General features: G+C 37.6%; 1 protein-coding gene across 1 annotated transcript; it reads right to left on the reverse strand.

Moving 5' to 3' along the window:
* Positions 1-2,245: 2,245 nt before the first annotated feature.
* LOC121972969 (lysosomal Pro-X carboxypeptidase-like) lies at positions 2,246-4,500 on the reverse strand. The gene is made up of 10 exons (XM_042524577.1): positions 4,080-4,500; positions 3,838-4,012; positions 3,626-3,759; positions 3,434-3,546; positions 3,228-3,348; positions 3,001-3,152; positions 2,767-2,941; positions 2,604-2,683; positions 2,469-2,518; positions 2,246-2,373 (listed from the first exon to the last, which is right to left on the reverse strand). The coding sequence occupies exons 1-10, from the start codon at positions 4,446-4,448 to the stop codon at positions 2,246-2,248; spliced, it is 1,497 nt and encodes a 498-aa protein (XP_042380511.1). The 5' UTR covers positions 4,449-4,500.
* Between the last annotated feature and the right edge of the window lie 14,366 nt (positions 4,501-18,866).

The raw sequence follows: 18,866 nt of genomic DNA on the forward strand, positions 1-18,866 counted from the left end.
GATACCAAATTTGTTGGAGACAAAAGAAGAAAAAAGGAAATTAAGAGAAGAGGTAAATATGCTTCTCTAACTTTTTATCTTTCCCATTACTTTTATGGATATGCAGTACATGAATTTATAGAGAAAATGCTTTAGAATTACATTGATTGCATGGAAAATATAAATTGCAACTGAACTTTAATTAGCCTTGGAAATAAACTTTGACTACCTAGGAAAAGATAAAGATACTTAATACTCAACCTAAACTTAACTCCTAAGAAACATAAACATAATTAATGCTTCATGCTAATCAATTACAAATTACTATTTAACATTATACTGATGGTACTATTCAGGTCATCACTTGGGCCTTAACTTTAACCGTTAGGAATACAATAAAAGTCTCACTTTAATTTAATTGGATCTTCTTATTAGATTAATAGGTTAATCTAATTGAATTTTAAATTTATTGGATTAATTGTTAGTCTAATATTTAGTTTGAGTTTTCAAATAAACTCAAATCAAATGAAGCACATATTATTAGATAATTTTTAGTAAATAAGATTTGACCACGTTATTAGATAAAGTCTTATTAGATAAAACTTAGTCATTTTTAATAAGACTTGATCACATTTTAAAAAGTCTTATTAGATAAGACTTAGTGGCGGCGAACATGTCTTATCTGAAAAGACAACCTTAAAAGTTAGAGTTTTATCTTAACTTATATATATGCATGGTAGGTAGCACTATGGGTATATAATTTTGAGAGACTCTAATTGTCCTCGTGCGACGGGTGATGATTGTACTCATGTGGATACCATTCAAAGCGCAAACGTATTGATCGTGCTGACATGGATCAAACTCTCTAGATACGCAAAAATTTACGCATCAAGAGGTAAAAATTCTACACCAACAATATAATTAGAATTGGTTTAGATCTCTAGTGGATTATTTTTTCTGTTGTGCTTATTTTAATGCTTTAATTTTACAAGAAACCCAACAATAACTCATGAAGTTATTTGGGTCAAGTGACAACAAAGGTCGACCCATGCAGTTGCAGCATCAACTTTGTACTATCAATTTGCCATTACTATCAAGGTAAGGTCTATCGACTAATCGTGTTAGGTAGTGGTTGTTGGTAGTTGTTGAACCGCCGACTAGCCATGGAGGAACATGTTAAATGTAGTGCCATTAGGTTAAGTGGAGGCAGACGAGGGTCCATGTAGCTTTGTGCAAATGGACATGGATCCATCCCTTGAGGAGGGCTTTTACAAGGATGTGCTCGAGTAGGAATGTTCTAATCGGACGCATGAGAATGGGTGTATGAGCATAACGGGGATATTTCTTATCAGGAATGTCCGAGAGAACATATGAGCATAACAGAGATGTTCCCAATTCAAGATGTTTCTAGAGGTAACATGTGAGCATGGGGATATTTTTGGTCGGAGATGTTTTCAGAGAATGTATGAGTCATAGCAGGGATCTTTCCAGTCAAGGATGCCCCTAGAGAAGGTATGAGTCATAGTAGGAATGTTCTCAGTCAAAGATATTTCTAAAAAATATATAAGTTGCAACAGGGATGTCCTAGATCTAGAATGTTACTAAAGATAACATGTGAGCATAAGCGGGGATGTTTTCAATTAGATGTTCTTAAAATGTACGAGTCATAGTGAAAATGTTCCCAAAGATAGTGTGCGAGCTTAGATGAGGCACCTAGTCGGGATGTTCCAAGAGATATCGTTGATACGGAAGCCACGTCCAGTCGAGTTGGCTGGGAGAGCATGGTCCTTCTTCAAATGAAGGATTACAATTATTTTTATGGTCTGGATCGTCCCACGAGCAAGCATCCAGTCATCCTAATCTGCTCCGGGTCCATCCTCAACTTCGTTCAAGGCCACCCACATGGCATCTGGTCTGAACCATGGCTCTGATACCATTTGTTGTATTTAAAGAGTGTTCACATATTTCCATAATGATATGATATTGTCCACTTTAGACCTATACCTTCATGACTTTACTCTTGGGTTCTATCCAAAATGTCTCATGCTAATAGAGATATTATATATCTTTTTAAATCTATAATCTTTACTAAATCTTTTTAATGTGAAATTTTGATTGAATCAATAAAATTCTAAATTGATAGTTGATTTATATTATTAAATTGGATAGTAAAGAAGAAAAAAACTCGTTTTTAAGAATTTATTGGACAATAAATAAAAATACAAAAGGTCATTTCTCTCATTGTTTGTTATGGAAGAGGTTGTTTTTATATTCTCGAGTCTTCATAATACTGCTTAAGCCATTTGGATATAATCTGAATCTCCTTTCTCCTCACATTTTGTAGCCAAACGGGGTCCTGCTCTGTGGCAAATCTAAGGTCTACATGATGTGCACCTGTTAAAATCAACAAAACAAAATGTTTTTTTTTTTTTTTGTTTCAGTAGTCAAACATGTAAGAGACAATCTTCAGACAGTTGTTCACTATGTACCTTGAGGTGCAACTATGGCTATGAGGCTTGGGTTGATAGACTTCAGCACCCTGCATAGAACACGATCGAGGAACCTTATCGATCGATTTACAGTTGTTTACTTGAATAGATGGGCATGACGGATGATGATTTTACCCGCCACCGCTCCATGGATCTCTTAGTCCATTGAAGAATATGATGTTACTTCCAAACCTTTTCAGCACCCTCTTAATGTGCTATATATGCCAATGAACAGAGGTCAATGGCAATGGCAAGAACAACAAAAGAAATATGTGATTCAATTGTTGAGGAAGCTCACATGGCCTCCAAATTCAGTGGTGATCCAGTGCAGTCGAGGCGATATCTTGTAGGCCTCTTTGCAGTAGGCCAGTTGCTTCTGGTAATCATAAGATTCCGCAGGGAACATGCTCTCATTTCTGCTGCCTCTCACAATAAGGATCATCTCTGTGCAAGACTGTGGACCAAAAGTGCCACTGATTTACTCATTGTCAGGCAAATTGCTCGTTAAGCAGTAGAGAATTGTGCAATTAACTGAAAATCCCACGAATCGAATCCGATACGGCTACCCGAGTCGAGATCGAAGCAGCTTGCAGTGCCAGTATAATTGTAGTATATGTTCATAGCTGCGTATAATCTGGAGAGAGTATCATTCCCTGCTGTTGGATTGTCAATGGCCTTGCACATCTACAAGAGTTACATTAGCACCAAAACTAACTCCTGTGTTGTTCTTCATGGTTGAAGGTGAACTAAACTACTTACTTGTTTCACAGGAAAGGCTGGAAGAGGAGTTAGAAAGTCAGAGGCAGTGGGATAATCTGTCATGGCACCATAAATGAAAGCACGGGAGATCCAACTAGGCACATATTTTGGTTTGGCACCGCTGTGAACGACAACGAAGCCCAGAGAATTAGCTACTGCACGAAGAGGACATCTTGTTGTGATAATGGAAGATGTTCTTAGCTTACGGGCATAGTTTGAATGCCTTGCCCAATTTCTGAGGTCCTCCTGGTTGTCGCAAGGCGTCATCCATTTCCTTCCATGAATTCTTTATTGTTTTGAAGCAGCTTTCGCTTTCACTCTAAATCATTCAACAAGCCATGCGATTCAGATAATCAAACAGAGAAGAAGAACAGTGCAACCAGTTTTGATATCCAGACCTTGAAGTCATTGGTGACGATGTCAATGAAGGTGTAAGGTGAAACGAGGTCATCGAATTGAAGAATCGGTGCAGATGATGCCACTGAGCCAATCACTACGTGCGGGTACTTGAGCCTGAACCAAGCAGCCAGCACTAGTGTCCAGCATAAAAATCAATCAGTGATGGTCTCAATATATCGGACAAAACGTAGTTAGTTGTACACGATCTTACTTCCTCCATAGGAACCACCAAAGGCAACGACAGGAGAGTGCTCTGAAGACAAATTCTTCTTCAAGTCAGTGATTAGAGCTGCGTAATCTGCAAGAGCTTGTGCTGTGCTCAAATAACCCAAAGTGCTTGAGTTGCCAACGTCACCAAATGGAAGAGACTCCCCGTAGTACCTATGCTGTCACGGCACGTACCTGATTCAAATAAGGTAGTGAAGATGGTTATGGACTGCGTAATGAAAGCACCTCGATGAAGAGCAGGAGGGCCTTGAAGGAAGGAGCGACGTCGAACACGAAGCCGGCGTTGTCGGCGATGAATTCGATGCTGGCTTCGCTGCCGGCGTAGACGAAGATGGGGGAGCCTCTTCCCTCCCAGAACGAGTCGTTCACCAGGTACTTCTGCCGGAACTGCATGTACCCGTCTGGCTTGTAGTTGAAGTGGTCCAATGTCTGCGTGAAGTACCTCGTCTCGTACGGCCCTCCCCCGCGTTGCTCCAGTACTGTTCTATGGGCGGCCGCGGCGGATCTAGGGACTATCACTACGCCATTGCAGAGGAAAAAGGAGGAAATCAAGCAAAGGAAGAGAAGGAGATTGATGGCCATCGATTTCTCCATCCGCGGTAGATTGAGAGTTGGAGTAGTTGGATTGATTTATAGGCATGGTCTACAAGACGGATCAACAATGCAAAAATTCTCTCAACAAAAATTGTGTAGTTGTTTTGTTTGTGTGTAGATTCCAAAGTAACGAGATAATTTCCTGGATTTTCTCGAAACAAGTAGCTTTTCTAGTGAAGTTTGGAACAAGAAGATTTTCTACTTTAATCCCTGGTTGTCCTTTATAGCTTTGCTGTTCGCCATCTTTCATAACAAATAGAATCTATATGATGACAAGAAAGAAAGACATCCCAATGGATAAAGTTTTACATGGAACATGAAAAAATGGGACAGCAAAATTTTCAAATATTTGAAGATGAACTAAGTTCCATAGGTTTCACATACTAAGATGTCAGCATAGCTGACTATTATTATGTAAGATACAAAGATGTCAGCATAGCTGACTATTATTATGTAAGGATAGATTAGTTTTTTGTTATTATTTTTATCTATTTATATTCTTTCCTTTGTAAACTTTAAGACTTGTAATATAATTTGATAGTCTCCTTTTATAATTATCTCTTTCTCTTCTTTTTATGTTGTCTTTTATATTTTATTTGTATTCTTTGCTTTATGCATATGGTATCAAAGTGAATCCATCTCGTTGCATAACAAGGAAGAAAAGAATTTTATATGCGAAATTCTTTTAGACGGCTAAGAAGAATTTCATTTTCTTGAGTTTCAACTGTTAGATCGTCTTGAAACTTTAAGACAATATTTCTCACATCCAAGTTATATTTTGAAGGGTGGAGATAGGATTTTGAGTCCTTTAAATCCATCTGACGATGGAAAAATGCAATGGTTAATTATAGCATATACTTTTATTATTATAATGACCGGTGCAAAAGATAATTCATTTTAGTTTATTACTGTGCAATTGAATGGGTAAAATTACTCCTATTGAGTAATGTGATGAGGAATTTTTTGAAAGGCAAACGAATGTGGGGGTATGTTTTAGGAACCCTTGTCAAACTTGTCTATAGTGAAGATGAAAAATATGTAGAACAATTAGATGTCTGGGAAGCTTGCAATTCAAAAATTATCAGTTGGATCAACAACTTTGTGTTGCATCCAACTTGCAAAGTATGAAACCACCAAGGAAGTTTGGAATCACTTAGAGAGATTGTATATTCAATCTAACTTTGTAAAACAACATCAATTAGAGATAGACACTCATGCTCTACAACAAAATAGTATGAGTGTTTAGAAATTTTCATCTGCAATGTCTAACCTTTGGGATCAGTTAGCAATTACAGAATTTGCACAATTGAGAGAGTTTGCTCCATATGTTGCTCATAGGGAAGAACAACGCTTGGTTCAGTTTTATTGACTCTTCAAGATGATTTTGAGGGCCTTCATGAAAACATTCTGTATATCAATTTACTTTCTTCTATTGACTCTATAGTCAATGAGTTGCTAACTGAAAAAATTCGTCTAAAGTCTCGAGGTGAAAAAGTGAGCACATAAAAAGGAATTCTTCCCAATGCTTCTATTTTTGTTGCCCAGGCCTCCTTCCACCAATCAGAATAGATCTTAAACAAAAGTTTGTTATAATGAGTGTAGTTTTTGCAAGCAAAAGGGTCATTAGAAGGCGCAATATCCAAAATTGCTAAATAAAATGTTACCACGACAATAGTCTTCTCCTTGGAAATCCAGTAGCCAACCACAACAACGATTTTTCAAACCTAGAGCACCCAATATGGTAGGAGCAGTTCTTCCTATAAACTCTAGAGTGACTCAATCATCCAATGTTATAATTGTTGCTTTTACTGAATAGTTTCAAAAGTTCCTTGCATCTCGACCATATGTCATGTCTGCCTCTTCTTATATAGGTTTGTCCTCTAGTGGTACTTCAGGTATACCTTCTCCTATCTAGATCCTTGATTCTGGAGCTTCATATCATATGTCACATAATGTCAATTCTTTTGTATCTATAAATTCATCTCCATTTATGTTAGTCATGACCGCTGATTGTACGCTCATGCTATTAGCTGGTGTTGGTTCTATTTGTACACTTAATCTATTTCTATATGTTGTATATCATATTCCTAATCTTACCTTCAATCTTGTCTCAGTTAATGGATTATGTGATTCTGGTTTCTCAAATCTTTTACTACATCTTCATGTTATGTATAGGATCCACGATCCCAAAAGTAGATTGGGATAGGCCATAGGTAGGGGGATTGTATGTATTGGAATAGTTGAAAGTTCCAAATGTTGTAGCTTCTAGTGTTGATTTGGCATCCTTTCAATTAAGCTCTAATTCTTCTAATTTTTATTTGTGGCATTCTCGTTTTGGACATATTTCTTCTTCTCATTTGAAATACTTAGCTTCTATAGGAAATTAAGGGAAATTACAAATTCATGATATTTCAAATTATTGTGGATGAAAATTGATAAAAAATTTTGCTTTACCTTTCTATAGAAGTATCTCTATTTTTCTTGCATTGTTTGAGTTTGTTCATTCTGATGTGTGGGGTCTTTTCTTGTTCGTACAAAAGGTGGATCCCATTACTATATTTTCTTTATTGATGATTGTACTAGTTAGACTTGAGTTTATCTTATGAAACATCGTTCTAATTTTTTGGGTATCTATTATATGTTTCGTGCCATGGTAAAAACTCAACATAGTGTTATTTTTAAATGCTTTCGATGTGATTTAGATGGTAAATATATATATATATATATATATATATATATATATATATATATATATATATATATATATATATATATCCAATCTTTTTGCTGAACTACTTGCCTCAGATGGTGTGTTTTATGAAAGTTCTTATACTAAAACTCTAGAACAAAATGGTGTTGCTGAAAGAAAACATAAACATATTGTTAAAACTTCATGTTCTCTCCTATTATCAGTATATGTTCCTAGAGAATTCTAGGGGAAGCGATTTTTACTGTAGTCCATTCTATCAGTATAATTTCATCTTCTATTACATCCAGTTTGTCTCATTTTGAAAAACTATATGGTTATATTCTTGATTATTCTGTTTTAAGAGTTTTGGATCCACATGTTTTATCCTCTATCCTCATGTTAAGCATAGTAAGCTTAGTTCTCGGTATGCTCTTTTTTACTTTTCTTAGATACGATGAGAGTCAAAAGGAGTATAGATGTTATGATCTAGTTAGTCAAAAATATTATGTCTTATGTCATGTTATTTTCTTGAACACATCACATTATATTCCATTTCCTCTAACACTCCTAACCTTCAAAAAAAAATGATCTCGCTTGTATTGATCTCTTTTGCACTGACTCCGATAATATGTCATCTCATGTTTTCCCATAATTAGACCACTATAGCACATCTTCTTCTAATGATGTTACTGGCAAGATTAACACTCACACAAATTCTAGTCATCAACTTACTGATGATCCCTTTGTTCCTACTATTTCCCATGATGCTTCTATGATAGCAGAGCCTCCTCCTTGTTACCCTCAATGATCTATTAAATTCACTCAATTAACTGATTTTGTATATCCTCCTCCTATGTCATCTCTGGTTCTTTATCTTCTTTTTTTTTTTTCTTTTATTCACCAATTGTCTGAGCCCTCCTCTTATAGAGAAGTTGCTCTTGATCCTCTTTGGCATTAGTAGAAGAACATTTTGCTTTGTATCAAACAGGAGTTGGTGCAGTTGGCACTAATAGTCAAACCTAGGTTTTGATGAATGATAAATGGCTTAAAGTAGATGTTATGTTTATATGATATTGTTACTGAGTGTGCAGGAATTGACAGATCTAGAAGACCTGATACTAGATTGAAGTCCAGTTAGGTCTGAAGACTTGATACTGGCACGAAATCTAGATAGGTCAAGGTATTACTTGATATATGACAAAAAGTCCACCTGAGTCTGTGGGACTAGATAGATGGCTGAAGTTCAGTTGGATCTGCGGACCTAACAACTGGCAGAAAGACCTGGTGGGTCAAGAGACATGTTAAGTGATTGTAAATGATAAGTGAAGGTAAGTCATTGGAGAAAAGTGATCTAGTGAAGTTGAGCCTCGATGGAACTATAGGCGCTTTCCAGCTTAGAGTCATTTCGAATGTCTAAGCTGAGACCATGACTAGATCCTAGTCTTGCGAAGACAGGATCTAATTAATAATAATTTTATCTTATTTTACTAACTTTATTTTATAGGTTATTTATTATTTGAACTAACGTGTCTTGAAGGAGTTAGTTTGGCAAAAGTTCACCTCGGATGAATAGTATCTAAGGTGTTGGATTTTGAGGGATGTCGTAAGATAATCGTCTTATGATTTTTACTATTTATTTTATAAATATATATATTCACTATTTGAGTGCACATTCTCTATATATATGATTGGATCTTAAACTCACATACTGAATGTTCGCGATACAATTCATAGCATGAGAGAACTTGTGATTGGATCATAACTTATGAGTATCTTTACATTGTGCAATTATGAATGTATTGGAATATTCCCTACTTGATGAATTGATGAGTTTGGACATCATCGATTCTGATAGACTAGCACAGATTATACTCCTTGGTTAGGCCAAGCAGCTATTTTCTCATAGCCTGGAGACATTAGGATGTCAAGAGTTAAACGTGGATGCTAGTTAGAGTAACTAGTTCATTGAAGTGGTCTGCTGTAAGACTTCATATGGTTCTCTACATATATAGATATGTTAATGAAACTCTTATTGTAGCTCGAGTGTAAGTTTCCTTCGACTTGAGGTATACAAGTCACCTTGGTCATGGAGGCTTATACTTTGATATCTTAAGCAAGCATCTCATTGAGGTGTGGACCCAGGATGATTGGGAATAAGTTGAAGTGCCCGAAGGTGTTTGGATAACAGAGGATTTATCATTCTTTGTGAGGAAACGTATACCTTATAGCCACTCATTAGGATTATTACTTAAAATCTTTGACCAAAATATCGCATGTTAAGAGTACGAGACTCTTAGACACATGTCAAAGTAATTTGAATTCGTAGAACGAGGAAGTATTACTTAGGTTAGGTGTGACGTAGTCAGTCTAGTGGAGACTGACACATAGACTATGTCCTGAACTAAGTGGGTATAAAATGAGTGAAAGGAACGAGGCACGACTTACTGTAGCTGTTAAAGGGCTTGGAAGTGGTTCCCATATCAACCTATGATTTTTCAGTTAATTGGGGATCATGATGTACTATTAGGTGTCACTCATGATCGTTCCATAATTAATAGTTAATTATGGACAACCAATATAACTAGGAATCTATAAGGTCACACGTACTACGAGTTTATCTAACAGACATAAAACGAGTTTGAGAATTTGATTCTCAGATCGAGAGAGATTAAGTCTGGTTAGACCATAATAAGAGTAAATATGGAATCAAAATGGTGCAACAGAAGCGAGGATGAATCACATCTTTTAAAGATGAGTTGGACTCTCTTTGGTTTAATTATGAACCAAATTAGTTTGGTTTAATCAAAAGGGGCTCTTAGTTTTGAACCAAGATGATTTGCTTTTGAACCAAACTTAAGGTTATTAGAGCATCCTCAATGGGGTGTTAAATGGACATTATAATGCCCATTTAACACCCCGCATTATAATGCCCATTTAACACCCCCTTTCCATTGTGAGTGGGCATTATAATGCTCACTAACAAGAGAGAGGAGAGAGAGTGTTCAAAGGTTTGAACACCTTTAAACACTCTCTCTCTCTCTCTCAATTTTTTTTATTTTCTTTATTTTTTTAAATTATAAAATTTTTAATATTATTTTAAAAAATAGTAAAAGAGATGAGTGAGTGGACGGTGGGGCTCATAAATAATGAGTGTTAATGTTAAAAGGGATGTGAGTGAAAGAGATATATTGTTATAATGAGTATGTGACAATGGGCCCCCATACTTTTTGATGAGGTGGTGGATGTTATAACGAATTAGCGTTGCGGATGCTCTCTCTCTCTCTCTATATATATATATATATAGAGAGAGAGAGAGAGAGAGAGAGAGAAGCTACCCTGCGGCACGCTCCGTGCGGTTTAGTGCAGCGCGTATTAAAATTAATGCTGGATCGATCCAGCGGGGTTGAATTGATCCACTGATCGATCCAACGGGGCTGAATCGATCAGTGGATCGATTCAGCCCCGCTTCGTCTTCTCGCACCCGCTGGATCGATCCAGCGGGGCCGAATCAATCCGATTCAGCCCTGCTTCATCTTCTCACGCCTGCTGGATCGATCCACTGATCGATCCAGCAGGGCTGAATCGATCAGTGGATCGATTCAGCCCCGGTTGTTTTCTTGCGCCCGTCGTACCAGTCATGCCCTCCCACCGTCAGCGGCCTCCGGCCGCCTGCCCCCGAATTTTACTATAACCAGAGGGGAAGGTGAACCCAAGGGGTTCCGACATCCAGCGGGGCTGAAGCCCCGCTTCGTCTTCTCGCGCCTGCTGGATCGATCCAGCGGGGGTGAATCAATCAGTGGATCGATATATATATATATATATATATATATATAAGATGGAGAGAAAAAACACGTAGGTCTCTCTCTTGTTGTTCGTTAGGATGTATACTAAAAGCCTAGCTTTTTGTATAAACATTTATAAGAAACACATCGATTAAAAGTCTACATTTATGTTAAGTGTAGTTGTCCATTTAATTTATATTGTAGATAACATGGTGTGAGGTGGCACACAGAAGATCATGTTATCAGTTCCTTATAAATTATAAATAGTAGCTCACGACCAAGATGGAATGGGACAAAATATTAGAGTGGTTGTAGTGTAATTTGGTGTTAGTTTATCTTGACTATAAAGTTACACTAGTACACTATGAGTGTATTGAACAGGACCATTTGAGGTAGTTTCTTTTTATACTAACTACATAAAAGAACAAAACCTCTGTTATTATGGAAGTGCATACTCTTAATCATGATATAATAACAAGCGCGTATACTTAATATTTATTTCTTTAATTTATCAAAGGGTGTGATTTAGTTCATTAAATCAATAGGCTCGATAAGTTGAGAAATGATATTATTTATATGGTGTGTTGTTGATTATAGAATGAAACCGTGTCCTAGTAATCTAGGTTGATGATGTCCCCTTGAGGAGCTCATAAAGATTGTCATGTAAACCCTACAGGTAGACTTAATCCGACATGACAATAAGGTTGAGTGGTACTACTCTTGGAGCTAGATATTAATTGAGTTGTCAGTAACTCATTTAATCAGTGAGCATTCGATATCTTAAATACAGGGAGACTAACACACTCATGATAAGAAGGAGCCCATATGGTAATATGAGATTGGTGGTATTATTGATGAACTTGAGTTAGGTGTTCGGGGTGAACACGAGAAGCTCAAGCTCATCGGGAGACCAAAACCAATTCCTCCTCTCGGTCCCTGTTGTAGCCTCTTATTTATAAAGCCTTATATCCACTTAAAGTCAAGCTTCTTACCCATCTTGTTGTGGTTGGCCAAGCCAAGCTTGGAGCCCAAGCTAAGGCCGGCCAAGCCCTTCATGGAGCCCAAGTAGGGGTCGGCCAAGCCATGCTTGGTGACCAAGCATGGGGCCGACCAAAGTAAAATAAAAGGAAGTTTTGTAAATAAAATTTTATTAAATCTTTCCTTATTTGTAGTAATCTACAATGGTTAAAAGAGAGATTTTATTTTGTTAAAATCTTTCCTTTTTGTAGTTATCTATAATAGTTAAAAAATAATAATTTTGTTAAAAACTTTCCTTTTATAGTCATCCTCATGGTTTTAAAATAGAGTTTTAAAATTTTAAAATCTTTCCTTTTATAGCTATCTACAAAGGATTAAAGAGAGATTTTAATTTTGTTAAAATCTTTCCTTATTTGTAGTTATCTATAATGTTTAAAAGAGATATTTTAATTTTTGATAAAACTTTCCTTTTTAACCATGTTTTAAAAAGAGAAGTTTTAATTAATCTTTCCTTTTGTAGTTGTCTACATGTTTTAAAAGAGAGAGATTAATTTTAAAACTTTCCTTTATTGTCATGTACAATAGTAAATTTAGAAAAGAGATATTTTAATTGTTGTTAAAATTTCCTTTTTTAAAGGGAGGTCACAAATAAGAAAGTTTTAATTATGTTTAAAACTTTCCTTTTTTGCCTTGACCAAGGATTATAAAAGAGAATGAGAGGGTGCCTCATAAGAGACACGACCTTATTCTCTCCTCTCTTTTCCTTGGTGTGGCCAGCCCCTTCCTCCCTCTCTCTTCCTTAGGTTGGCGGCACACCTTCCTTTTCCTCTTCTTTTCTTCTTTCTAAGGTCGGCATCCATATTCCTTGGTGGTCGAAACTTGAAGGAAAAAGGAGAAGACTCTACATAGGTGGTCGGTTACTAGAAGGAGAAGAAGAAGGAGAAGAAAGGAAGAAAGTTTCCTATTTTGGCATCTCTTGGTGGCTCAAGAGTCTTGGAGGAAAAGGAGGTTGGGTGGATTTCATCTTGGTAGATCGTCGCCCACAAGACATCTAAGAGAAGGAGAGGAATACAACAAAAGATCAAGAGATCTATAAGCTACAAAGAAAGGTATAACTAGTTATTTGTTTCCGCATCATAACTAGTTCATGTTCTTTATAGATCTTGAAAAACCAAACACAAAAGACTATCGATTTTATGTTATCATTTTTGTTGTCGATTTTGTGTTTCGATTTCATGTTTCAATATTGTGCTTTTATTGAGGTCTCTGTAGTTAAACCTAGTTTACTGTAAGAAGTTAAATATCTGATTTCTTTGAAAGGCTTTGTCTAGGAAGTGGTGGATGATCTCATACCCAAGAAGGCCTAGTGTCTCGTCATGTTTAACCTGGAAGCTGATCTTTGAAATAGATATTTAATTAACTTCTGTAATATGGTTTAACTTAGGAATATTAAATCGATTAAACTTGGAGTAAAAATGTTAAGTATCGTTTCCAATCCAAGTTTAACTTTTGAAGAGCAACTTGGATTAATAATGATAAGCATCATTTGCAATCCAATTTTAACTTCAGTAAAGCACATGGGTATCTAGGTTAAGTTCTATGCTTGTATAAAATTTTGTACAGGGGAACTAGAACGGTATTCCGAGTAGCAACCAACAGTTCCCTCTCCCTTATTTTTCATCTTCATCGGTCGAAAAGAAAGAAAAATGAAACTGTTCGTTTTCACGGCGTCGACCATGAGAAGCTTCGGCTTCTCGTCTCCTGCATGCCCAGCCCCTCCGGCAAGTCCCAAAGCCAGGCAACAGATGTCTCGACGTCGGCTGAAGTCGCAGGCGCCATCCAAACAGCAAGAGGTGCTGCCTTGCTACTGTCCGCCACCGCATGCCGACGAGCAGCACCTACTGCTGCTGTTCTGACTTCCGTCACCATTTGTTGGCAGCTTCGACAAATAGACGTCTGACGCCTGTCGATCAAATGGTGTCTACTGTGAACAATAGCGAACTGCTGTTGTTCACCGGTGCCATCGCTGCCTGTGTCGCTGGTCAACATTGACACGAGCCTTTTGTAGCCTTCCGGTGATCACCTGTTGACCCTGGAGATCATTGTCGTCGATTACACCACAGACAGTAGCATGGTCAGCCACTGAACAGCAGCGAGAGCTGCTGTACATGCACCACGATCACCCTCCTAGAGCCGCCAACCATCCAGCCTCCTTCTGTTGGCTCACCGCCGGCCAATGGAGGCTTTTGCAGTCAACTACAACCACCGGCAGCAACTTTCTCACCACCGGACAGTAACTTTGTGATAGTTTCTCATCGGTTGATTTGTATCGCTTGGTTGCAATTGTTGTCGGATACAAATCAGACCGTGATTCCTCTCTCAGATCGAACTGTCTCCTACCTTTGGCTAGTACTGAAGTGGAGACACGACTTGGACTTATTGAAGTCGTCTCGAAGATAGCTCGGCATGGATATAAGTAAAGGCGAGGCTCGTGCGTCGCTTGGTTGATCTTCATCTCACTCCGGATCATTCAATGGAGTCTCCAATGCATCATCCGTCAGGTATACCTAGCGTAAATTTACTTTTCATAAAATTTGAATTATGCGATCATGTCTGACATGTTGTATCCCTGTATGTGTGTGGTGTGTGTGACGTAATAATTTGGAATTATTATTATTTTTATTTTCTGTTGCGCATGTTTATGAAACGTTATTTAGCACGCGCCCGTGTTGGGTTACCTGATAGTGGTATCAGAGTTTGATCGTGCTTCGACATGATCATAAAATTATTTTACGATTCGTAATTAATGTTATAGTTTATTTCAGAATTTTTCTAAAATTATTATGAATTTTCTATTTTTGGAAGTTTCCTAAATTGTTAGGAAATTATATTTTTAGAAAGTCTCTGAAATAATTTTAGAAAATTAAATTTAAAAATATTCTATTAATTTAAAAATTATCATTTCTAGAATATTCTGAAATTTAAAGAAATATTCTATTTTTAAAAATTTTCTAATTTGTTTGGTAATACCAAATCTGAAAAGATTTTGAAATTTTTTAAAAATTCAAAATATTCTAAATTAAATTATAGAATTAATATTTTTAGAATTTTTGGATTTATTATATATTCTATTTTTAGAAAATTTCCTAAATTGTCAGGAAATACCAAATTTGAAAAGATTTAAAAATCATACAAATTTCATATTTGAATTATTCTATAATAAATCAAGAAATATTAATTATTTATTTCCTAAATTATTAGGAAGTTAATTTAAAATTTTGTTTCCAAAATAATTAAAGACTCTGGATTGATAAAATATTTTAGATGGGATATGTTAATTAAATTTGAAAATTATTTTTCTAATTTGATTAGATAAATCTTGATTTATTAAAATTAGATTTATAACATATCTTTATTTCCAAAGTAGAATTATAACATAAGTAAATTTATGTCATGTTCATGTCATATTGTATGTCATATAGATGCATTAATTATGATATAATTAGATTTTGTCATGCATGCGATGTGTCATGTCATCATTTTTACCATGCGTGTGATATGTCATGTCATCATTTATGTCATGCGTGTGATGTCATATAGATAGCAGATTTGCATGATGATGATGAGACATAAATCCCTTACATTCAAATATTAAAATCTACACCTACCTTCCGTTAATATGGTAAGAATCAGAGTTTAAGTTCTTGTTTGAGTTGTTGGCCAAAGTCAAGCTTAACCTGAAATTAAATATGTTCAAACCATAGAGATGCATTCTCATGATTAACGGATCAATTTTAAACTTAAAGCGTTGATTTGTTGTGCCAAAGTCATGATCAATGTGGATAGAGGTGAAGTTGGGTGATATGCATTTGATGTATACTTGTTAATGTGTTAACAACCTGATGTTTATGCGAAGATCAATCAGTTGCTAGCATAATGTGATAGTTGCATATAAGTGATATGTAATCGGTAAACTTGTTACCTACCGTTATAGCTAAGAATGACTTGTTGGCCAAAGTCAAGGTTGTTCTTATCTATAATGGATATCAACTCACTTGGAGAAAACCTATCATCTCTCGAATATATAGTAAGGGCTCTTGAATTCGATAAGTAAGTGAATTTCGTATTTATATGTAAATTGTTTACATTTACAAAAAAAAACTGTCTTTCTTAAATATGCTCAATTGTGTATTTCTAGCTTATTAGAGTTAGAATGTTTTCTTTGAATTTGCGCTTGACTATGGAAATAAACAAACTGATCGGGCTAACTCCAAAGGACTCATATTACCATTGTGGTAAGATGTGACATTGGAGAAGAAATGACAAGATTATCTTGAGTCCATGAAGAAGAGAAAAAGGCATCTGATGCCCTATCTCCTATCTTCGATATTGGATCTCATACTATTTATTTAAACACTTAGGTATCGGATACTGAATGTGTCTCACATATATGTAATAACATAAGTGAGTTAAAGAATAGTAAACGATTAGATAATCAATTAGCTTACTACAAATGGCATAAGTCACCTTGGTCATATAAGTAAGAAACACGTATCCGAATTACACTAGTATATAATTTTTGGAATCATTTGAATTAGATTCATTTAATACATGTGCTTCATGCTTAGAAGGCAAGATGACATAGTTACCTTTTATTTGAAAAGGGTGAACAAGAGTATGATGGATTGGGCCTTGTACATACCGATGTATGTAGACAAATGTCAACTCATGCACAAAGAGGTTATAGTTATTTCTGTTGGAACCCCAAGGTTGTTTTGGTGTGATCAACAAGTTAAGTTAGATCCTGTGTGTATTTAACCTTGTGTCTAAGTATGCAGGAGCTTAGAAGCACAGGTACTCGAGCGGAAGACGCAGCTAGCGAGAAGGACGGCACGCTGTGCGTCCGAGGGACGAGGCGCTGCGGAAGAGTACACCGGCGGACGAGAAGGAAGCGCGCGATGGTTCCGAGGGACGAAAGCCGGAGCGGAAGATTGCTCGGGGAGCAAGAGACGCAGCTGGCGAGAAGGTCGACGACCGAGGGACGAAGACTGCGGATGAGTACGCTGGTGAACGAGAAGGAAACATGCGGCAATTCCGAGGGATGAGAAGCCGGAGGGAAGCACGCTCGAGAAGACCAGAAGTTGGGTTCGGGTGAGCCCTATTCTGGATGGCAGAGATCACCCAAGCGAGCGGATCCGGAGGAGAAGACCCGGACCGAGGCGGGACTGAAACGGAGCAGAGGTCCCGGACGCAAAAGTCAACCAGAGTTGACTTTTTACTCCGGGGCGCCCGGAACTGTCCGGGGCACCCGGAACGTGAAGTTTGACCAGAACGCATCTTTCGCGTTCTGGACGTGGGGGATAAAGTTTTATCCTCCCCAGGGCACCCGGAACCCTTCCAGGCGCCCCGACCAAGGCTATAAATATAGCCTTGGTCCAGAAGCTTCAAATCATCTCAGAGATTTACATTCCAAACACTTGTGCAATTCTGTTCTAGTTTAGCTTCTGTCTTTTGTGCTTTCATTGCTGTAAGAGGCTTCTCCGCCTGAAGGAGATATTTTAGTGCACGTTCATTCCTTGGATTAACAACGTCCTTGGTTGTAACCAAGTCAAGTTGTGAGCCTCTTCTTTCTGCTTTTTATTTACTTCTAATTTACTTTATGCAAGTGTTCTGTTGAAAGTTCGAGAAGGGTCTTTGTTGTTTTTTTTACAGGCTATTCAACCCCCCTTCTAGTCGGCCCAACAGTCCTACAAGTGGTATCAGAGCCGAGACGCTTCAGGAGGACTAACCGCCGAACGAAGCAACGAGATGGCCGGATCTAACATCCACCCGCCAAAATTCGAGGGGGACTTTGCAAGCTGGAAGAAGCACATGGAGGTATTTTTCGGTACCGATTTTGATTTATTACTAATAATGGAACTCGGTTTTGAAGCTCCCTAGGGCAAAGCAAAAAATCAATGGACAAAGAAAGAGCAGGCCGAGTACGTGACAAACAAGAAAGCAGAATTCCATCTGCTAACCGTACTTCCGCCACAAGAAGTCAACCGTGTCGGCACCTACAATTCGGTAAAGGATCTTTGGGAGAAGTTCCTTGAATTACACGAAGGAACATCCGAAGCCAAGCTTGCGAGACGGGACTTACTTCGCAACCAGCTCACCAACCTCCGTCTTGAAGAAGGTGAAACAATTGCACACCTACACTCGAGGATACAGGAGCTCATCACCGGACTTTCGAATCTCGGAGAAGAGGTAAGTAACCGAGATTCACTCAGGTACGCTTTAAATTCCTTCCCTAGAAATTCAAAATGGGCATCACTAGTAGATGCCTTTTACATTTCGAAGGACTTAGAAAAAATTTCATTAGAAGAATTTTTTCCAACATTTGAAGTGCATGAGTCAAGATGTGCAGGAATGAGGGAGCCAAAGAACAACGTCGCCCTCAAAGCTTCAAGAGACGAACCTGAATCGGAATCTTCTCTCGACGACGAGGAAATGGTAATGATGGTAAGACGATTTAAGAAGTTATACAATTCTAGAAAAACTAACCATCCACAGGGTAGAAAGAAAAGAACGATCCGCTGCTACCATTGCGACGAAGAAGGGCATGTCAAGGACAACTGCCCCAAGCTGAAGAACAAAGACAAGGAAAAGGGTAAGAAGCCTATCCAAAAACGAAAGGCCCTGAAGGCGACGTGGGACGATACGTCGTCCGAATCGGAAGTCGAAGCATTCTCCGGACTCGCACTGATGGCGAGTCATCAAGACGACGACTGCGATTCAAGCTCTTCCGAAATGAGCATCGAGAGCATCGATGAAGGGGGAGACACGTCGGAAGAAAGCAGCAGCTCAGGGGGAGAAACGGACAACGAGATCGACAAGGTAAGTCAGGTATGATCTCTTCCTCCCGATAAAATGTTTAAGTTCGTTAAACTTTTAACAAAAGATTGCTGCAAATTAGAAAGTGAAAAT

This window comes from Zingiber officinale, chromosome 4A (assembly GCF_018446385.1).
Source record: "Zingiber officinale cultivar Zhangliang chromosome 4A, Zo_v1.1, whole genome shotgun sequence".
Lineage (NCBI taxonomy): Eukaryota > Viridiplantae > Streptophyta > Magnoliopsida > Zingiberales > Zingiberaceae > Zingiber > Zingiber officinale.